At 41.7% G+C, this 17,932-nt stretch overlaps 1 protein-coding gene across 4 annotated transcripts in view; it reads left to right on the forward strand.

The window, feature by feature from the left end:
* The window catches only part of Atp13a3 (ATPase 13A3), a 96,749-nt gene that overhangs the window by 73,600 nt on the left and 5,217 nt on the right, over positions 1-17,932 (forward strand). For 2 of the 4 annotated variants that reach the window (XM_045149345.1, XM_045149346.1), the window contains 4 exons: positions 2,628-2,800; positions 4,792-4,880; positions 9,667-9,747; positions 11,469-11,558. In XM_045149345.1, coding sequence (XP_045005280.1) covers positions 2,628-2,800; positions 4,792-4,880; positions 9,667-9,747; positions 11,469-11,558 — 433 coding nt within the window. The remainder of the gene's footprint in view (positions 1-2,627; positions 2,801-4,791; positions 4,881-9,666; positions 9,748-11,468; positions 11,559-17,932) is intronic. The other 2 variants (XM_045149347.1, XM_045149348.1) reach the window with 2 other exon arrangements.

Below are 17,932 nucleotides of genomic sequence, written 5' to 3' on the forward strand. Positions count from 1 at the left end.
TACCACACCTGTCTCCATGTATTTTTTTTTTATGATTTTGAAATTGGTACTAGGTGTGCAGGATGCAGCCATATTCTTAATTCAGGGATGAAATAAATCAGTGACTTTGAAGAGCAGATTCCTTGCCTACGAAAGAATTTGTATGTCTACCATTCATTCTTCAGTGTGAAAGCAGTTGGGCCATGTTTTTTCCATATGCTAAAGTATTGGACAACAGTAGCTTCAGCAGCCAGTCTCAGTGCCCCTAATTTTAAACTTGCTTGTGTTTTTCCAACTTACATCTTGAATTTTTCAGTTTAATTTCTTTAGCCAGGCATATCAGACCATCACAAAGTTAATCTTGGTCAAACTCTCTGGGCATGGACAACAGAACTCAGCCAGCCCTTATATAATAAACTTCTCTGCAGTCTTTCCTTCCTGTTTGAAAGTTCATAAGCAAAGCCCCCAAATATAATTTCCTCTACATTTAGCAGCTTCAAACTGTCATCAGAATAGTCCATAAAACTTTGCTTATCACTTTGGAAGGAAGTTTTAGTTGCAAGTACCAAGTCCATGCCTATTCCCCAAAACAGAAGTTCCAAAAAACCAAACTTACATGGTCATATTCATCACACAGCATCACCCCACTTCTGGTACCAATTCTGACACAGATAGCTTCACACTGCTCAGATGAACTTCCAAGCCAGGCGTAGTTTATAGGAGGAATGGGATTTATTTGAAGCTTACAGATGCAGGGGAAGTTCCTTATTGGCAGAAGCAGCATGCCCCATTTCCCAGGTTCATACAGAAAAAAAGCAACAACCGCTGGCACAAGCAAGCACACTCCAGGAACCCAGCAGAGCTCAAGTGCTCTTTGTATCGTTAGACTGGAATTCAGACCTGCCCCACACCGTAGGACTGCACTCTGGGATCCACCCACAATGACACCAAGTGACAATCTTGAATCAAGACGCTTGAGTCTATTAGGGGACATCCATTCAAACTACCACACCAAATTAAAAGGAAAAAAGTTTTCTCTCATCCTTTAGTTGAGGGGCTATGTAGGGTAATAGTCTTTTTGTCCTTAGGCAGTGCAAGGGCCTCACATTACAAGAGACATAAGCAAATTGGGTTTGTACAGCCCTATTCTAGGGTCACCTATTAATGTATTGCATGAGTAGATCAATCCATTCACAAGGGGTAGAACCCTAATAACTTCTTAAATTTCAGCATGAAATTTAGAGAGGACACACAGTAAGAGAAAATAAGAGAAAAACAGGAAATGTTCAGAGTGTTGTGCTACCAAGATGGAGAGTTTCAGTCAGCTGCTTAAGGTTCTTCTGAACGTTCTTGGAGAGGAGGAGGGCTTGTTCTCTGGAGTCATTCTTGGAGGCTGTTCTGTACTCACTTCTGGCTTTTCTACCTGGTTTGTGACATGCCATTTTAGACTTCCTGGGAAAACATGGTGTTTTATTTTTAGAGTCTGCTCTTATTTACAGATGTAATAATACTTAACTAAACATGAACAATTTTGTTTAGTTGTAATATTCAGTTCTACATTTAAAGTTTTAAGAAATATTTTATTTACTTATTTATTTGAGAGAGAGAGAGAGGAGAATGGGCGTGCCAGGGCCTCTAGCCACTACAAACTCCAGATGCACATGCCACCTTGTGCACCGGGCTTATTGCGGGTACTGGGAACTTGAATCTGGGTCCTTAGGCTTCACAGGCAAGCAACTTAACTGCTAAGCCATCTCTCCAGTCCTTAAACATTTTTGTTCATTTATTTGAGAGAGACAGATTGTGTGTGTGCGCACACGTGCGCATGCCAGTGCCTCTTACCACTGCAAATAGGATGTGTGCACCACTTTGTATATTTGATTTATGTGGATACTAAGGAATGGAACCCAGGCCATCAGGCTTTGCAAACAAGTGTCTGTAACTACTGACCCATCTCTCTAGCTCTTAGTTGTAATTTTTTTTTTAATATGAGTTTGTCTTTAAAAATTTTTAGAAAATTAAAAAGTAATGTTACTATTTTATTGTATGCATACAAACAGTGCCTATAAAAAGTAATGGATGAAGCTGTCTTGAACTTTCCAGAGTTCATTTGTGCAGATTAATATTTTGTTACTACTTACCTGTGTTCATTATAGTTCATGTTTAAATAACATGTGGATTGTGCCTGCCCGCCATTTACTGCTCACATAGAAGAAACGAGGGCTTACTTAAATATTAAGAGCTCTCTCATTGCCTTGGTAGGCATTGTGTTCACAGTAACCCATAACAGGTGGAACTCACAGGTGAGGAAATTGATCAAGGAGATTAAGTAGATTGCTGTATTTGCATTTGCTCTTAAAAGTGGTGGAGCTGAAGACCTTTGGTATTCTAAAATTACTTGCAAGATTTTAAAAAAGAGGGATGGAAGCTTCTCAATTTTAATGGGTTGGAATCACTACCTCATTAAAAAGCTTTATCTGTTGTATATATGCCTTGTGGTGGTGGTGGTGGTGTTGGCTCTTTTACTATAACTAGCATTTTGTTTCTTTGTATAGGCATAATTATTTAAAGCATCTAAGGCAAAATTGATTTCTTTTGATAGATGGGCATCATGTTTGTAATGGAAATTTTTTGTGTGTGTGTCCTAGTGCTTGTAATACAACAAGAAGCCTATATGAAAATTCAGACAATGAAACGGAAACACATAATATACAAAATTATGAAAATACCACAGTGTTTTTTATCTCCAGTTTCCAGTACCTCATAGTGGCAATTGCCTTTTCAAAAGGAAAACCCTTCAGGCAACCTTGCTACAAGAATTGTAAGTATGACAGTGTGAATTCTGTCTTGCCTCTCCTCTTAAAAAATAATGGAGAAAAATCCTGAATGAGCTGACAAAAACCAGTATCCCAGCATTTGGCCTCAAGTTCAAGGCCAGCCTTGGCAATATGGCCAAATTTTCTGTTGTAAAAACTAAAATTAAATAAATAATATTAATTAACCCAGGGCCTAGTGTATGCCAGACAGGCACTCTTCCAACTGAGCCACATCTGCAACCCCTCCCCCCATCCCATCCATCCATTTATTTGTGTGAGAAAGAGAATGAGTGTATATATGGGTGTGCCAGGGCCTCTTGCCACTGCATGTGAATTCCAGAGGCGTGTGCCACTTTGTACATCTGGCTTTACTGGGTGTCCCGGGAATTGAACTCCATCTGGCAGACTTTGCATGCAAAGTACCTTAACTGCTGAGCTGTCTCCCAGCTCCTACTTTTTATTTATTTATTTTTAATTTTTGTTCATTATTTATTTATTTATTTGAGAGTGACATACAGAGCGGGAAAGGCAGAGGGAGAGACAGAATGGGCGCACCAGGGCCTCCAGCCACTGCAAATGAACTCCAGATGCCTGTGCCCCCTTGTACATCTGGCTAACGTGGGTCCTGGGGAATTGAGCCTCCAACCAGGGTCCTTAGGCTTCACAGGCAAGCGCTTACCCACTAAGCTATCTCTCCATCCCTACTTTTTATTTTTTGAGACAAGGTCACATCAAGTTGCCCAGGCTGGCTTTGCGCAATCTTTATAATCCTGGCAGGCTCATCCTGCTTAGCTTGCTGAGTATCTGGAGTTACAGGCCTACACCTGGGCCCGGCATAAATTTAACACACTGCATTTTTGGCAGGGCAGAGGTGCTTTACTTTTTTGAGGTAGAGTCCCACTCCATAGCCCAGGCTTGCCTTGAGCTCATGGGATTTCTCCTCCTACCTCACCCACCTGAGTGCCAAGATTAAAGGTATGCATCACCACTTCTGACTTGATATAGGTACTTTTAGTTCAGTGTTTTTAAGTTTCAGGGAAACACTGAGTATGTTGAAGGGGTGTTTTGAGACAAGATCTCTCTGACCTCCAGGGTGGCCTTGAACTGGCAGTGATCCTCAGCCTTCTGAGTGCTGGAATTATAGGTATGAGCCACCATGCTCAGCAGTATGCTATGTGTGATATATTACATATGCACATAACACACACAACAGAAAGGAGTCTGGCACTAACTAAGTGTGCAACCCATCAGGACATCTAGCTGCAGTAATCTATTTCATCTACTCTCTTGTTGCTGGCACAAAACACCTGGCCAGAAGGAGCCTGCGGGAGGAAAGGGTGGATTTCAGTTTATAGTTTGGGGAAAGTCGTCATGGCAGAGAAAGCGGATCTTGGTGCTAGGCTAATAAGCCTCCATCCCCACATCCCGCCATCCCCCCAATGACACACTTTCCCCAGGAAGGCTCCACCTCCCACGTTGGCCAGCCTGAGATTGAGTGTGAGGCTGAGTCACAAACACCTGAAGCTGTGGGGAACACTTCATATTCAAACTACCAGAAATCTAGTAACTTTGCCCTAGCCATATTTCTGTTGGTGAGAGAAGTAGATCAGTCACTTGGGGGCAGGAGCAGCAGTTTTGGGGGTTGAACTCAGGGCTTGGAACATGTGAAGCAAGCACTCTACCAAAAGCCACAGTCCTTAGTCACGAGATGTTTTTTAATTATTGTTTGTATTTATTTATGTGAGAGTGAGGGGATGGGTGGTAGGGCTTCTTGCTATTGGCAAATGAACTCTAGATGCATGAGTCCATTTGCACATTTGGCTTTATGTGGGTACTGGGCAGTTGAACCTTGGGCTGTCGGGCTTTGCAAGCAAGCACCATTAATTGCTGAGTAAACATAGTCAAACCAAATTAAGGGATTACAACATATCACTTGTTATTAGATACCTTTTATTTAAAAAAAGAACCTTCTAATTTATTTTACTTTCTTTTCCAGATTTTTTTGTTGTGTCTGTGATTGTTTTGTATGTTTTCATATTATTCATTATGCTGCATCCAGTTGACTCTATTGACCAGGTTCTTCAGGTAAGGCTTAATTACATCTTTATTTCTTATCTCATGGTTCATAGCAAATGGGGGAACAATGGAAAGACAATGGGGAGTGACCCTTTTAGTATTGTATGGAAATCTATTTATTTATTTATTTATTTATTGGATTTTCAAGGTAGGGTCGCCCTCTAGCCCAGGCTGACCTGGAATTCACTATGTAGTCTCAGTGTAGACTCAAAACTCAGTGATCCTCCTACCTCTGCCTCCTGAGGGCTGGAATTACCGGCATACATCACCACACCTGGCTTATTTATTTTTAAAATTTTTTTTATTTGTACGTCGTGGGTGTGTGAGTGCGTGGGCACACCAAGTCTCTTCCTAATGCAGATGCATGCACTACTTTTTGCATGCACTACTTTTTGCACTTGGCTTTTAAAAAATATTTATTTACTTGAGAGAGAAGAGAGAGAATGGGCACACCAGGGCCTTTTGCCACTGCAGATGAACTCCAGACACATGTGCCACCTTGTGCATCTGGCTTATGTGGGTCCTAGGGAATTGAACCTCTGTCCTTTGGCTTTGCAGGTAATTGTGTTAACTGCAAAGCCATCTCTTCAGTCCTGCATCTGGCTTTATGTGGGTGCTGGGGGGTTGAACCCTTGACTGTCATGCTTTGTATGCAAGCTTCTTAAACTGGAGAGCTTACATGGAATTTAAGCAGCTAAATGACACTTCTGGATGTCTGTTATAAGAGCTTGAGGTCTCCTTTCCTCCTTTGCTCTTTCTTTACTGACGAAAGAGAAAGACTGCCACTGTGTCTTTTTCCTGGTACCTCTTCTTTCCCTTTTCTTCTAGGTATAGCTACATTAACCCTAAAGATACCCCAAAACAAATATAGAACAGTTGAAATAGCAGAATTTACTGGCTCTAGTGTTTATTCCAGCTTTACTTGTTCAAAAGTCCTATCTTTCCACCCATTTTAGTGGCATCTCTGTCAGTTTCCCATGTATGAAATCTAGGAAGTTCAGCCTAACAGGGCCTTTATTTAAGGTATTTTTAGTTCTCCTTTTTCTGAGGTAATAGCATAGTGTGCAAATTTTATTATCACTTTGTCTGAGGTAGCGGTCTTACTTCAACCTCACATCGTGAGCCTCACAATATTTTTGTCTGTTCTTGGGCCTTTGCTTTACATTTTAGATTTAGCTTATCAAATGCTAGGAAAAGCACTCTTGGGGTAATTAGAATTGCGCTTATTTTAGTAATAAGTTCAGAGAATTGATTAGTTTCCCTGTGCATGAGCAATGCCTGCTTCTTGTCTTAGATTTCTCATTATAGTGAACAAATACCTGACAACTTAAGGGAGGAGGGGCTTATTTTGGCTCACTGTTTGGGGAAATACAGTCCGTCATGGTGGTGCAAGAATTAGGTGACTATCACATCCGGTCAGAAAGCAGAGAGGTGGGGGTTGTTTCCAATGCTGAGGCTTTGTCCCCTTTATCATTGTGTGCCCCACCCCCATTAGTTCAAGGCCAGCCTGAGACCAGGTAGAGCAAGATGTTGCCTCGTGAAAACAACAGCGCCAGTAACTCTCTAGAATGGTCTGTTATGTGGACTTTCTCCTATCTTGTATAACTGCATTTAGGGGTTACCTAGTCAGAGGGTATCTTAGTCTGTTTTCTGTTGCAATAACAAAATAATTGTAGCAAATAATTTATAAAGAAAGTCCAAGAGCATCTGCCTAGCTTTTGGGAGGGTCTCATTCATGCTTTTTGCAGGGTAGAATAGTAGCAGGGCCAATTTGCAGTGTATGAAGACATCACATCGTAAGAGAACAGTAAGAGACAGCCAAGACGCTACATTCACTTCTGAACTTCCTGCACATGCCCAGTGTACTTGTATATCTAACATTTTCCTTGAATGTTACTTCATTCCCTGGGAGCATCCGCCTCTGTAAGTGTGCCGGAGGGAGGCAGACAGAGAGCATGGATACTCCAGGACCTCTTGCCACAGGAAATAAGACACATGTGCTATATTGTGCATCTGGCTTTACATGGGCACTAGAGAATTGAACTTAGGCTGGAAGGCCCTTTTTTTTTTTAACGTTTAAGGAAACTTTTATTAGATTAAAAGGAGGAAGTTCAGAGAGTTCCCACCATGAGGGAGGTGAGAAGGAATGAGTAAGGGGCCTCGAACTCCATCTCTCCTCAGACAGGCTGAAATGGGAGGTGCTTCCCAGAGCAGGGATGTGGAGGTTCAGGGAGAGGTGAACAGCCCAAAATGGGCCATGCCTACCTGGTAGGCACCAGTTTGTAACCTTTTTGTGGTGCACTCTACCTTCAGGCTCGGGTGAGTCTAAGAAAGAGCTGATTGGTGTAGATTCAAGGCTGCCCCGGGAAGAGGTCAGCCACGTAGCCAAGTTTGTGGGCTGAGCGTAACCAACCACAATTGTGCTGGCAGGCTTTGCAAGCAAGAACCTTTAACCACTGGGCCATCTTCCCTGCTCCATGCCATTGGTTTTTTTGTTTGTTTGTTTGTTTGTTTTTCAAGGTAGGGTCTCACTCTAGCTCAGGCTGACCTGCAGTTCACTATGTCATTTCAGGGTGGCCTCGAAATCACAGCAGTCCTCCTACCTCTGCCTCCCAAGTGCTAGGATTAAAGGCGTGCACCACCACGCCATTGTTCTTGAGATAGTCGCCTCCCCTACCCCCTTAGATTTGCTCCTTTGTGACTTCTTCCTGCCCACTGATCTCATGCTCTGTCTAAATTAAGGCTCTACTCCCTCTGACTCATCCTTAAACATTAGTTCTTCACTTTTAGGTCTTATCCCTCTTTTCACTGTATACCTCAGGTGATCCCATCTATAGTCATGGCTTTGCCTGTAGTTTCCATCTGAAGTTGAAGACCACTCAACCTTCATACACTGAGCTTAGGTTTAGAGCTGAGTACCCAATACGTTGACTGCTGCTTAAGGTCTACCCAGAAGACTCTCCCAAAGTGAGCATTTTAAATTGTACCATATTCTCCTATCTTCTCGTTGTACTGCCATTTATTGTTGTTATTTGTTTTGGTTTTTAAGGTTGGGTCTCGTTCTAGCTCAGGCTGACTGGAATTCACTGTGTAGTTTCAGGCTGGCCTCTAATTCACAGTGATTCTCCTACCTTGGCCTCCCAAGAGTGCTTGGGATTAAAGGCATGCGCCACCATGCCTGGACTGGTATTGCCCTTCATCCAAGATAGAAGGAAGAGGGGAGGGGAAAGCTGGGCATGGTGACACATACCTTTAATCCCAGTACTTGGGAGGCAGAGGTAGGAGGATCACTGTGAGTTTTAGGCCACCGTGAAACTACACATAGTGAATTCCAGGTTAGTGTGGGCCAGAGTGAGACCCTAACTCCAAAGAGAGAGAGAGAGAAAGGGAGGGAGGAGGGGGAGGCCCTGGAACTGTTAATGTGCTTCTTCACTTTTTCATGATTAGTAATACTTTACTTATTTTAGGGGCAGGGAGGAGGGAGAGAGAACAAGTGTGTGCCGGGCCCCTAGTCACTACAGACAAACTCTAGAAACATGTTCCACCTGTGCATCTTCATTTTCATGGGTACTGGGGAATCATACCTGGGTCTTTTGGCTTTGTTGGCAAGTAGTGCCTTATCCACTAAGCCATCTCTCCAGTCCTTGTCCTTTTTTAAGTTTTCTTATTCTGTAAGTCCTTCTGTCTTAATACAGTTCCATTGGCCCCATACTGGTTTGGGCTTGTCATCTGTTATAGTCTTCAGTCTCCTAATCATAAACCTTACTGAAGTATGTTTTCTGAAGTGCGTAGATAATGTTACTCCTTGGCATCTTGCACTGTACTTTAGGTGCTCAGTGAAAAATATTTGCTGACTAAAGGATATATACATCAACAAGAATTTTTTAAGCCTTAGAAATGAGTTGGACATGATGGTGTGTGCCTGTAGTACCAATTTCTTGGAGGCTGAGGAGGGAGGACAACCACTTGAATTTTCTATATAATAATAAAAGATTTTGTCAGTGTTTAATAGATTACTGTCTGCCTCATCACTGAAAGCCAAGTTTTTATTTTAAAAATAAGGACTTGGTTGGGGAGATAGCTCAGTGAGTAAGTGTTTGTCCTGCAAGCATGAGGACCAAAATTCAAACTGCTGCACCTAACTGAAAAGTCAGGCCTGGCAGCACGTGATTGTAATCCCAAAGTGGGAAAGCAGATCCCTGTGCGTGCCTTCTGGCCAGCCAGTCTAGCCTGTGTGGCCAGTTCCTTGCCAAGAGAGGCCCTTTCTCTCAAGAAAACAAAAAGGACTGCACCTGAGGAACAGTTAGTTGTATGCTTGCACACACATGTGCCCTCACACAGATAAGTATGTGCATATTAGACATTTGTAATATTAGAGCATGAGCTTTGAGTCTGAATAAGATTTAATGATGTGTTTAATTTTCTGCAATTTTCCCCCTAAATATTTAAGTAATTACCATATTATAATTTGAAAAGGTGCATACTTGTTGGCATTGAACGTTAAATGGATATTGTGTGTGTATGTTTATAATACATATTTGGTACATAGTAAAGAATTCAGTAAATTAGAATTTTTGTTTCTTTTTGGTTTTGTATTTATGCAATGCTCTCATCTAGCCCAGGTTGACCTTAGACTTCTTGTGCAGCTGAGAATGACCTAAAACTCCTGATCCTCCTACTTCCGCCTCTCAAATGCTGGGATTACATGCATGTACCACCTTGTCTAGCCTCAGTAATTATGTTACATGTTATAATACCAGCTTCAGATAACTTTAAATAACATTTTGTCTTATAGATTGTGTGTGTACCATACCAGTGGCGTGTAACTATGCTCATCATTGTTCTTGTCAACACCTTTGTGTCTATTGTGGTAGAGGTAAGCACTTTAGCTCATTAAATGACTGTTTTGTTGCCTTGGGAGTTTTGGGTGATTCAATGGTAAAAGGGGAGTCTAAGGACAGGTAGCATCATATAGTTTTCCACACTCTCATGTTCATTTTAGGCAACTTCATTTAGCATTTTCATCTGACCTTTTCTGTAGTTATATTAAAAGATTTGCATTCATAAGCCGGGCATGGTGGCGCACGCCTTTAATCCCAGCACTCGGGAGGCAGAGGTAGGAGGATCGCCGAGAGTTCGAGGCCACCCTGAGAATATATAGTGAATTCCAGGTCAGCCTGAGCTAGAGTGAGACCCTACCTTAGAAAACCAAAAAAAAAAAAAAAAAAAAAAAAAAAAAATTGCATTCATACAATTAGGAGAAGCTAAATAGTGTGACGGTAAAATTAGTAGTGCAGAAAGAGAAGTTTGGTATCCAGGCAGTCTGTGAACTGCCAGAGTCTGCAGAAATCCTACTACATACTATCTATATTCCTTGATAGAAAGTAGAAAGCCCCATTGTGACTTCAGAAGTCCTAAGTGCTCTTTAATACATTGTCTGTTATATATTGTACACTAACTTTTCCATTAAGATTGCCGTCAGGTTAGTTCCTCTAAAAGGAACAAGCAAGTTCTCATTTGCTTATTATATACATTTGGCTTACTCTCATTGCAGTATAAGAAACAGAAGGTAAATAATCTTGGAATTTTTCAGGGTTTTATAGTGTAAGCATTTGAATTAAAAGTAAGGTAATTTGTAGAACATTGTGTATTTTAGTGGTAATAGTTCTAGACTCAGAAAATTTTATTTTCGGTATCACATCAAAAGCTGATTTGGGCCGGGCATGGTGGCACATGCCTTTAATCCCAGCACTTGGGAGGCAGAGGTAGGAGGATCATTGTGAGTTCAAGGCTACCCTGAGACTCCATAGTGAGTTCCAGGTCAGCCTGAGCTAAAATGAAACCCTACCTTAAAAAAAAGAAGGAAAAAAAAGGCTGATTTGGCATTTACATTTGCAATATGATGAGCATCATGGTATTTATAGTAGACCATTTTAAGTTGTCCCTTCTATTTTAAGGATCTTAGAAAACACATTTAAGGCATTTTTAAATCATTCCATTGCCTAAAGTATAGTTCATGTTTTCATGCAAATGCTATTTATCATTATTATCTGAAGAATTACTTTGTATTGGATGCTAATGAAATCACACATTGTATAGATAGACATAGAACGAATATTACACATTCATTGAACACTCATCATTGTGAAAAGGCTTCACAGCTGGGCATGGTGGCGCATGCCTTTAGTCCCAGCACTTGGGAGGCTGAGGTAGGAGAATTGCCATGAGTTCAAGGCCAACCTGGATTACAGAGTGAGTTCCAGGTCAGCCTGGGCTAGAGTGAGACCCTGCCTCAAAACACACACATACAAAATACTGTCAAGTAGTAAACATCGCTTTAATATGAGGAAGTACCAAGGATTAGTATACAACCCATATTTTGTAGGAAATTTAGAAGTATCATATATTTAATCAAGAATTTCGTGTTTATTACCAAAGTCCTGTTTTTTTGTCCTTTTGTAGTATCTGATATTCACTGTGAAAAGCTGATCACCTTTTTCACTAATGATGAAATATTATGTGAATATTTTTAAATGTCTTTGTTAAAAAGGATGACTTAGTCATTTTTAATTCTTAACTCACTGGACTATCTCTCAGAGCTTCTTCCTTGACACGGTCCTTTGGAAAGTTGTGTTCAGTCGAGACAAACAAGGAGAGTGTCGTTTCACCACCACACAGCCACCCCAGGTTGGGAATCAGCAGCTACTGTCCATTCTTCACATCCGTCTTGGCTTTCCCAGTTGTGCACCCTGTGTTCTGTTGGGTAATCGGTGTGTGCTGCTTCAGCCCCTTCCTCATGCCTGGCCTTGCATTGCTCGTAGTGTCCTGGAGAACTCATGGCAAGCCTTTGGTTAAAAGGCTTGTCAAGACTTCATAAGTCTTTTCCATCCCAATCCTAATCCTCTGTCTGTGAAGGTCTTGTCCTCCAAGGTGAGAGTGAGTTCTTTCATTTTTTTTTTTCCTGTTTTACATTTTATGGTTTTGGTTTTCATGTATCCTATTAGAAGTTTCATGTAAACAAAATTTTGAATCACAATTGTTTCTTCTTGGATCATTCAAAAAGCAAAAAATTTTAAAATTATTTTTGATTTCTTGTCAGCTTCTATACCTTAATGTGGCTTTTTGGCTTTCTCAAATCTGTTTTCCATAATTCAGAAAATTATGTATACATTTCTATGCAAGAATTGATGAAGGCCTTTGGAAGCAGTTAACTAGCCTATTACTTATCAGGTATCACAAGTTCTTTTTTCAAAAGGAAAAAGTCTGAGGAATAGGGCTGGGGATATGGCTCAGTGGTTAAAAGTGCTTGCTTGCTAGCCAGCCTGAATTTAATTCCCCACCCGCCCATATAAAGCCAGACGCAGAAAGTTGGACTTGCACCTGGTGTTTGTTTGCAGTGGCAAGACACTGTGGCACACATACACATGAATGAATGAATGCACGTGTGTGAATAAATAGATTTAAATTTAAAAACACAGGTGGTGAAGCCCATTTTCTAGTATCGGGATGTTGACACAAAGCTTTTGATAGAGTGAGCAGACAGACTTCTTAGGTAAGCTGCTACCATTGCATCTGAGCTCTGTGAGAATTTAAAACATGAAAAATCTCACCTTCTTGCCAGGCATTATATTACATGGCTGTAATTCTGGCACTTGGGCAATGGAGGCATGAGGATCAAGAGTTCCTGGGCATGGATAGTTGAAGATTAGTTAGCCTAAGAGAGAGAGAGACAGAGACATATTCCACCCTATTGTTCTTTGTAGGTGGGTGATGTTTTACAAATTTGAGTTCTGTAGCTTTCAGTCATATTTGAGCCATGTGTGGAGTTCAGAAAGATAGCCTGGCATGTAAGTTAGATTTCTAACTCATTTTTGTACACCTCTTACTTAAATGGCAACTTCCTGAGTTGTATTTCAGAAGTTATGTCTAGGCCTGGTACTAGGAGTGCTGATTAAGAGGTCCTGTATAATACTGTTTTGTGCTCTAATTCTGTGTAGATGATAATGATGGGTCAGATTATGGAAAGAGCCTGTAATCAGTTCATTGTGTTTTCTTATTATTTAATTTATTTGAGAGAGAGAGAGAATATGGGTGTATCAGGGCTCCCAGCCACTATGCATGAACTCCAGACACATTAGCTGCATTGTGTGTCTGGCTTTAGGTGGGTACTGGGGAATGAAACCTGGGCTGTTAAGCTTTGCAGGCCCTTGCCTTAACTGCTGAGCTATCTTTCCAGCTCTCAGCTTCTTTTTCTTAAAGCAGTTTAATGCCCATTTGTCCCTAATAGTAGGTATGAGCAGAACTGTGGGATTTGGTGGTATGGGGTTGGGGTATATATATATATGTGTGTGTGTGTGTGTGTGTGTATTGTAGTGTTCTTTTCTCCCCTTTTGATGACCTTGCTACTTTTTTTTGGTTTTTCGAGGTAGGGTCTCACTCTGGTCCAGGCTGACCTGGAATTAACTCTGTAGTCTCAGGGTGGCCTTGAACTCATGGCGATCCTCCTACCTCTGCCTCCCGAGTGCTGGGATTAAAGGCGTGCACCACCACGCCTGGCCGACCTTGCTACTTTTACAAGCTTAACTGTCAAAGATCATCCATCCCTATGTAAAATAAATATATATATATATATATATATATGTATGTATGTATGTATGTATGTATGTATATATGTATATATGTATTTTGGGGGGGCATGGGCCTAGGGAAATATAAATTGAGGTTCCGGCTTCTCCAAAGAGATCTGTGACTCTTGTCTAAATAAAACGTGTGTGTTCTGAGGAGGATGTAAATGCTAACTTAGTCAAGTAGGTGGTATAAGTCACCTATGAAATATTTGAATTGGAGATCCCGCCTTATTTTTCAACCATATTAAATATCGGGTAATCCTGTCATGTTTAGCTTCTCTTTTCTAGAATTTTATAGTAAGTATCTGTTTTTTAAAATTTTTATTTATTTGGATGTATATGCATATGTGTGTATGGGTGGGCATAGGTTGATGCATGTGCCACTTTGCATCCCACTTTATGTGGGTGCTAGGGAATTGAAACCGATTCACAGGCTTTACAAGCAAGTACCTTTAGCCAGTGAGCCATCTACCCATCTTAAAAAAATTTTATTTTGGTTTCTCGAGGTAAGGTCTCACTCTAGTCCAGGCCGAGCTGGAATTCACTATGTAGTCTCAGGGTGGCCTCGAACTCTCAGCGATCCTCCTACCTCTGCCTCCCGTGTGCTGGGATTAAAGGTGTGTGTCATCACGCCCGGCTTAAAAAAATATTTTTATTTATTTATCCTTCTGAGAGAGAAAATGGGCATGCCAGGGCCTGTGAAGCCTAAGAACCCAGGTTTGATTCCCCAGTACCCACACAAGCCAGATGCACAAGGTGGTGCATGCATATGGAGTAGTACATCTGTAGTGGCTAGAGGCCCTGGCATGCCCATTCTCCACCACCCCCCAATAAATAATATATATATATTTTTAAGTGGGCTGGAGAGATGGCTTAACGGTTAAGGCACTTGCCTGCGTAGTCTAAGGACCCAGGTTCAATTCCCCACTATCCACTTAAGCCTGATGCACACACAAGGTGGTGCATGTGGATGGAGCTCATTTGCAGTGGCTGAAAGCCCCAAGACACCCATATTCTCCCTCTCTCTCTCTCCCCCTCCCTCCCTCCCTTCCTCCCTCTCTCTCTCTCTCTCTCTCTCTGTCTCTCTCAAATAAATAAATAGAAAGCACTTTTTGCTTTTTCAAGGTAGGGTCTCACTCTAGCCCAGGCTGACCTGGAATTCACTATGTCATCTCAGGCTGGCCTTGAACTCACAGAAATCTCCTACCTGGGCCTCCCAAGTGCTGGGATTAAAGGTGTGCATCACCACACTTGGCTAGAAAGCATTTTTTAAGATTACCTTTAGCAAAGAGAGCCCTGGGGCTGGAGAGATGGCTCAGAGGCTAAAGGAACCCTCTTGTCAAGACTGCCAGACCAAGTTCTTTTCTCCAGCAGCCATATAAAGCCATGCATAAAAAGTTGTGGTGCTTCTGGCATGCATTTATAGTATCAAGAGACCCTGGCATGCACACACACGTGCAAGTAAAGCAGTTATTTTTTAAGAGTCCTTCTATGAGTACAAAATGCATGTTGCCACCCCTATTTAAGCCTGAATGTTTGGCACCTCTGCCTCCCGAGTGCTGGGATTATAAAGATGGTACGCCACTACACCTGGCTTTAAGTGAGTGTTCTTCAATACAAAGGACAGCCCTCCCAACAAAGAAGTGTTAGTCCAAGATGCCAGTGGTGCTTAAGTCAGCATCCTCACTGTAAAGTGACAAGGAATGAAGGGTAGCTGTGCTTAGCCTGTGTGGTACTCTGATTCTGTCCCTCCTCTATTTACAGTGCCTGACCTGTGCACTTTCTACATAGAAGCCTACAAGTCTTCTCAGACTGTAGCCCTCAAACGTCTGTATTAGCATGGGGAGAGGAAAGCCCCTTTCTTTCATTTCTCCTCCCTCCTTTCCCCTTTTACCCCTTTCTTTTTTTGCCTTCCCCTCTCTTCCTTTCCCCAAGGTAGGCTTAAGGCTAATCTTAGGTGGCTGAATTGAGAATTAGAGAACCTTACCTGGAAATCTCTAGTTATGATGTCCTAAATAACATAATCTATCAGACATCTTACAACCTCCAGGATTTCTTAAGCTTATTATGGTATCTCCAGCAGCAATTTACACATAAAACATCAGGATACAATGCTTAGTCAACTTGCCAGGTTAGGCATCTTATTATGGCAAAGTTGGCAGTTGAAACAAGTTTCCAACTTTCTGAGGAGTATTTTTTCAGCACTTAGCCATACTGCTTCACATATAGGCCAGGTATGGTGGTGCATGTCTTTAATGCCAGCACTTGGGAGGCAGAGATAGGAGGATCACCATGAGTTCAGGGTTACTCTGAGTCAGGTTAGCCTGGGCTAGAGCAGGACCCTGCCTTGGGGGAAAAGTTATAATCTAGTAAGAAAATCAGGTGGACAGAAGGGAGACAAACAAAGGCTGCTGTTAAAAGGACCTGTTTACTATGTGTGTGCAGTCTCCTTAGAACTAGGGGTGTCTTCAATCTATGAACCCCACTTTTACAGAGGAGGAAAGTTTTAGAATTATAATTTAAATTCAGCTTTATCTGGACTCAGGACTACAAAACTCTTATCCATTTCTCTATCTATCTGTCCATCCAACTGTCTGTCTGTCTGGGTATTACATAGCTCTGGCTGTCCTTGGAGCTTACTATGTGGATCAGGCTGACCCTAACTAAGTGCTGGAATTAAAGATGTACCTGCAATGCCTGGTTCCAGATAAACTTAGGTGTCATTTTACTAGACACTTGTGATATTACACTCTTAACTGTAACTCCAGATATGTGTCACTTAGTGCATCTGGCTTTACGTGGGTACTGTGGAATTGAACTCAGGCCAGCAGGCTTTGTAAGTGAGTGCCTTTAACTTAAGATTGTTGGTGTGTTCGTGGTTTTCAAGGGCATTCATTGGTCTGATGTGTTGGCGCATGCCTGTAGTCCCAGCACTGTGGAGACCGAGGCAAGAAAACTGCAAGTTACAGGCCAATCCAAGCTTCACAATAAGACCCTGTTTTCTCTTTAAAAAAAAAAAAAGAAAGAAAGAAAAAAGGAAGGAAGGAAGGAAAAAAAAAGTTCACCAGAAATACCTTGGATTTACCTTTAATCCCAGCACTCAGGAGGCAGAGGTAGGAGGATTGCTGTGACTATGAGGCCAGCCTGGGACTGAGTGAGTTCTAAGTCAATCTAAGCTAGAGTGAGACCCTACTGGGGGCGGGGTCCGTGTACAACGTAAAAGAAATACCTTGGACTTAATGCTTGGCCTATTGAACAAGAATCTTCAATGCAGATCTTCCTTCGTCTGGTTCTGTGTAACTCTGTGTCTCTTTAAGGACATCTGTGCTGTCCTTTTTTAAAAAAATAAAATATTTATTTTTATTTATTTATTTGAGAGCGACAGACAGAGAAAGAAAGAGGCAGAGAGAGAGAGAGAGAGAGAATGGGCACCAGGGCCTCCAGCCACTGCAAACAAACTCCAGACGTGTGCGCCCCCTTGTACATCTGGCTAACGTGGGGTCCTGGGGAATCGAGCCTTGAACCGGTGTCCTTAGGCTTCACAGGCAAGCACTTAACTGCTAAGCCATCTCTCCAGCCCCTGTGCTCTCCTCTTTAGAAACACTTGTGTCTAGCTTGAGTCTAATAAGCTGAACCACTTAGTAGTTGGTAGCTAGAATTATGCTGTCCTGTAATTTGATCCTATTGGACCTGTATATCTGATCTTTTTTTTTTTTCTTTTGGTGAAAGATCCAAATGTTAACAGTCTTTATGACATTAGAATATTATTTGAACTTCCTCAGATACGATGCAAACTGCATTGTATTTGTTTTATGTAGAGAATTGGTATGGAAAAGGACTTCTGTGAAAACCGTGATATCGCTCTAACACTTCTCCCCTAGGCATTGCTATATATTTCACATGTTATGCATGAAAACATTTCCTGAAACACTGCCAGTAGTGAATGGTTGGACTTTGGAATGGATGGCTTGGAATGGTCTAAGAAGCAAGAGAATTGCAGCTTCAGCCCTCTGTGAATGTTCCTTATGCATTCTCTGATCTCTGTTTTCTCCACATTACGTTTTCCTCTTAGCCATTCCTTTCCAAAGATCTTCTCTGTAGCTGCGATGCCCTCCTACCTCAGGACTGAAACCTTCTGTGTTTTGGGGAGACACAAGTGCTCATTCCAAACCTCTGTAACTGTTTCATCTACTTCACATTCCTCATACTTGAATTTCTCCTCCGGATTTCTCTTCTTGGCATGCCTGTTAGTGTGTGTTCACAAACCTTGCATGCAGTGTGTTGTTTCTGTATGATGTTTGCGGGGAGGGATAAAGGTATAGGGACAAATATGACCTGGTTGGAGGGCCCCCAGGTCCAGGTGTTCTTAGTGAGTTAAAAGAATATATATGGCAAATGTACACCCCTTAATATGAAAAGAACATTAATTTATCT

Source organism: Jaculus jaculus, chromosome 5, assembly GCF_020740685.1.
Source record: "Jaculus jaculus isolate mJacJac1 chromosome 5, mJacJac1.mat.Y.cur, whole genome shotgun sequence".
In the NCBI taxonomy this organism is placed as follows: Eukaryota; Metazoa; Chordata; class Mammalia; order Rodentia; family Dipodidae; genus Jaculus; species Jaculus jaculus.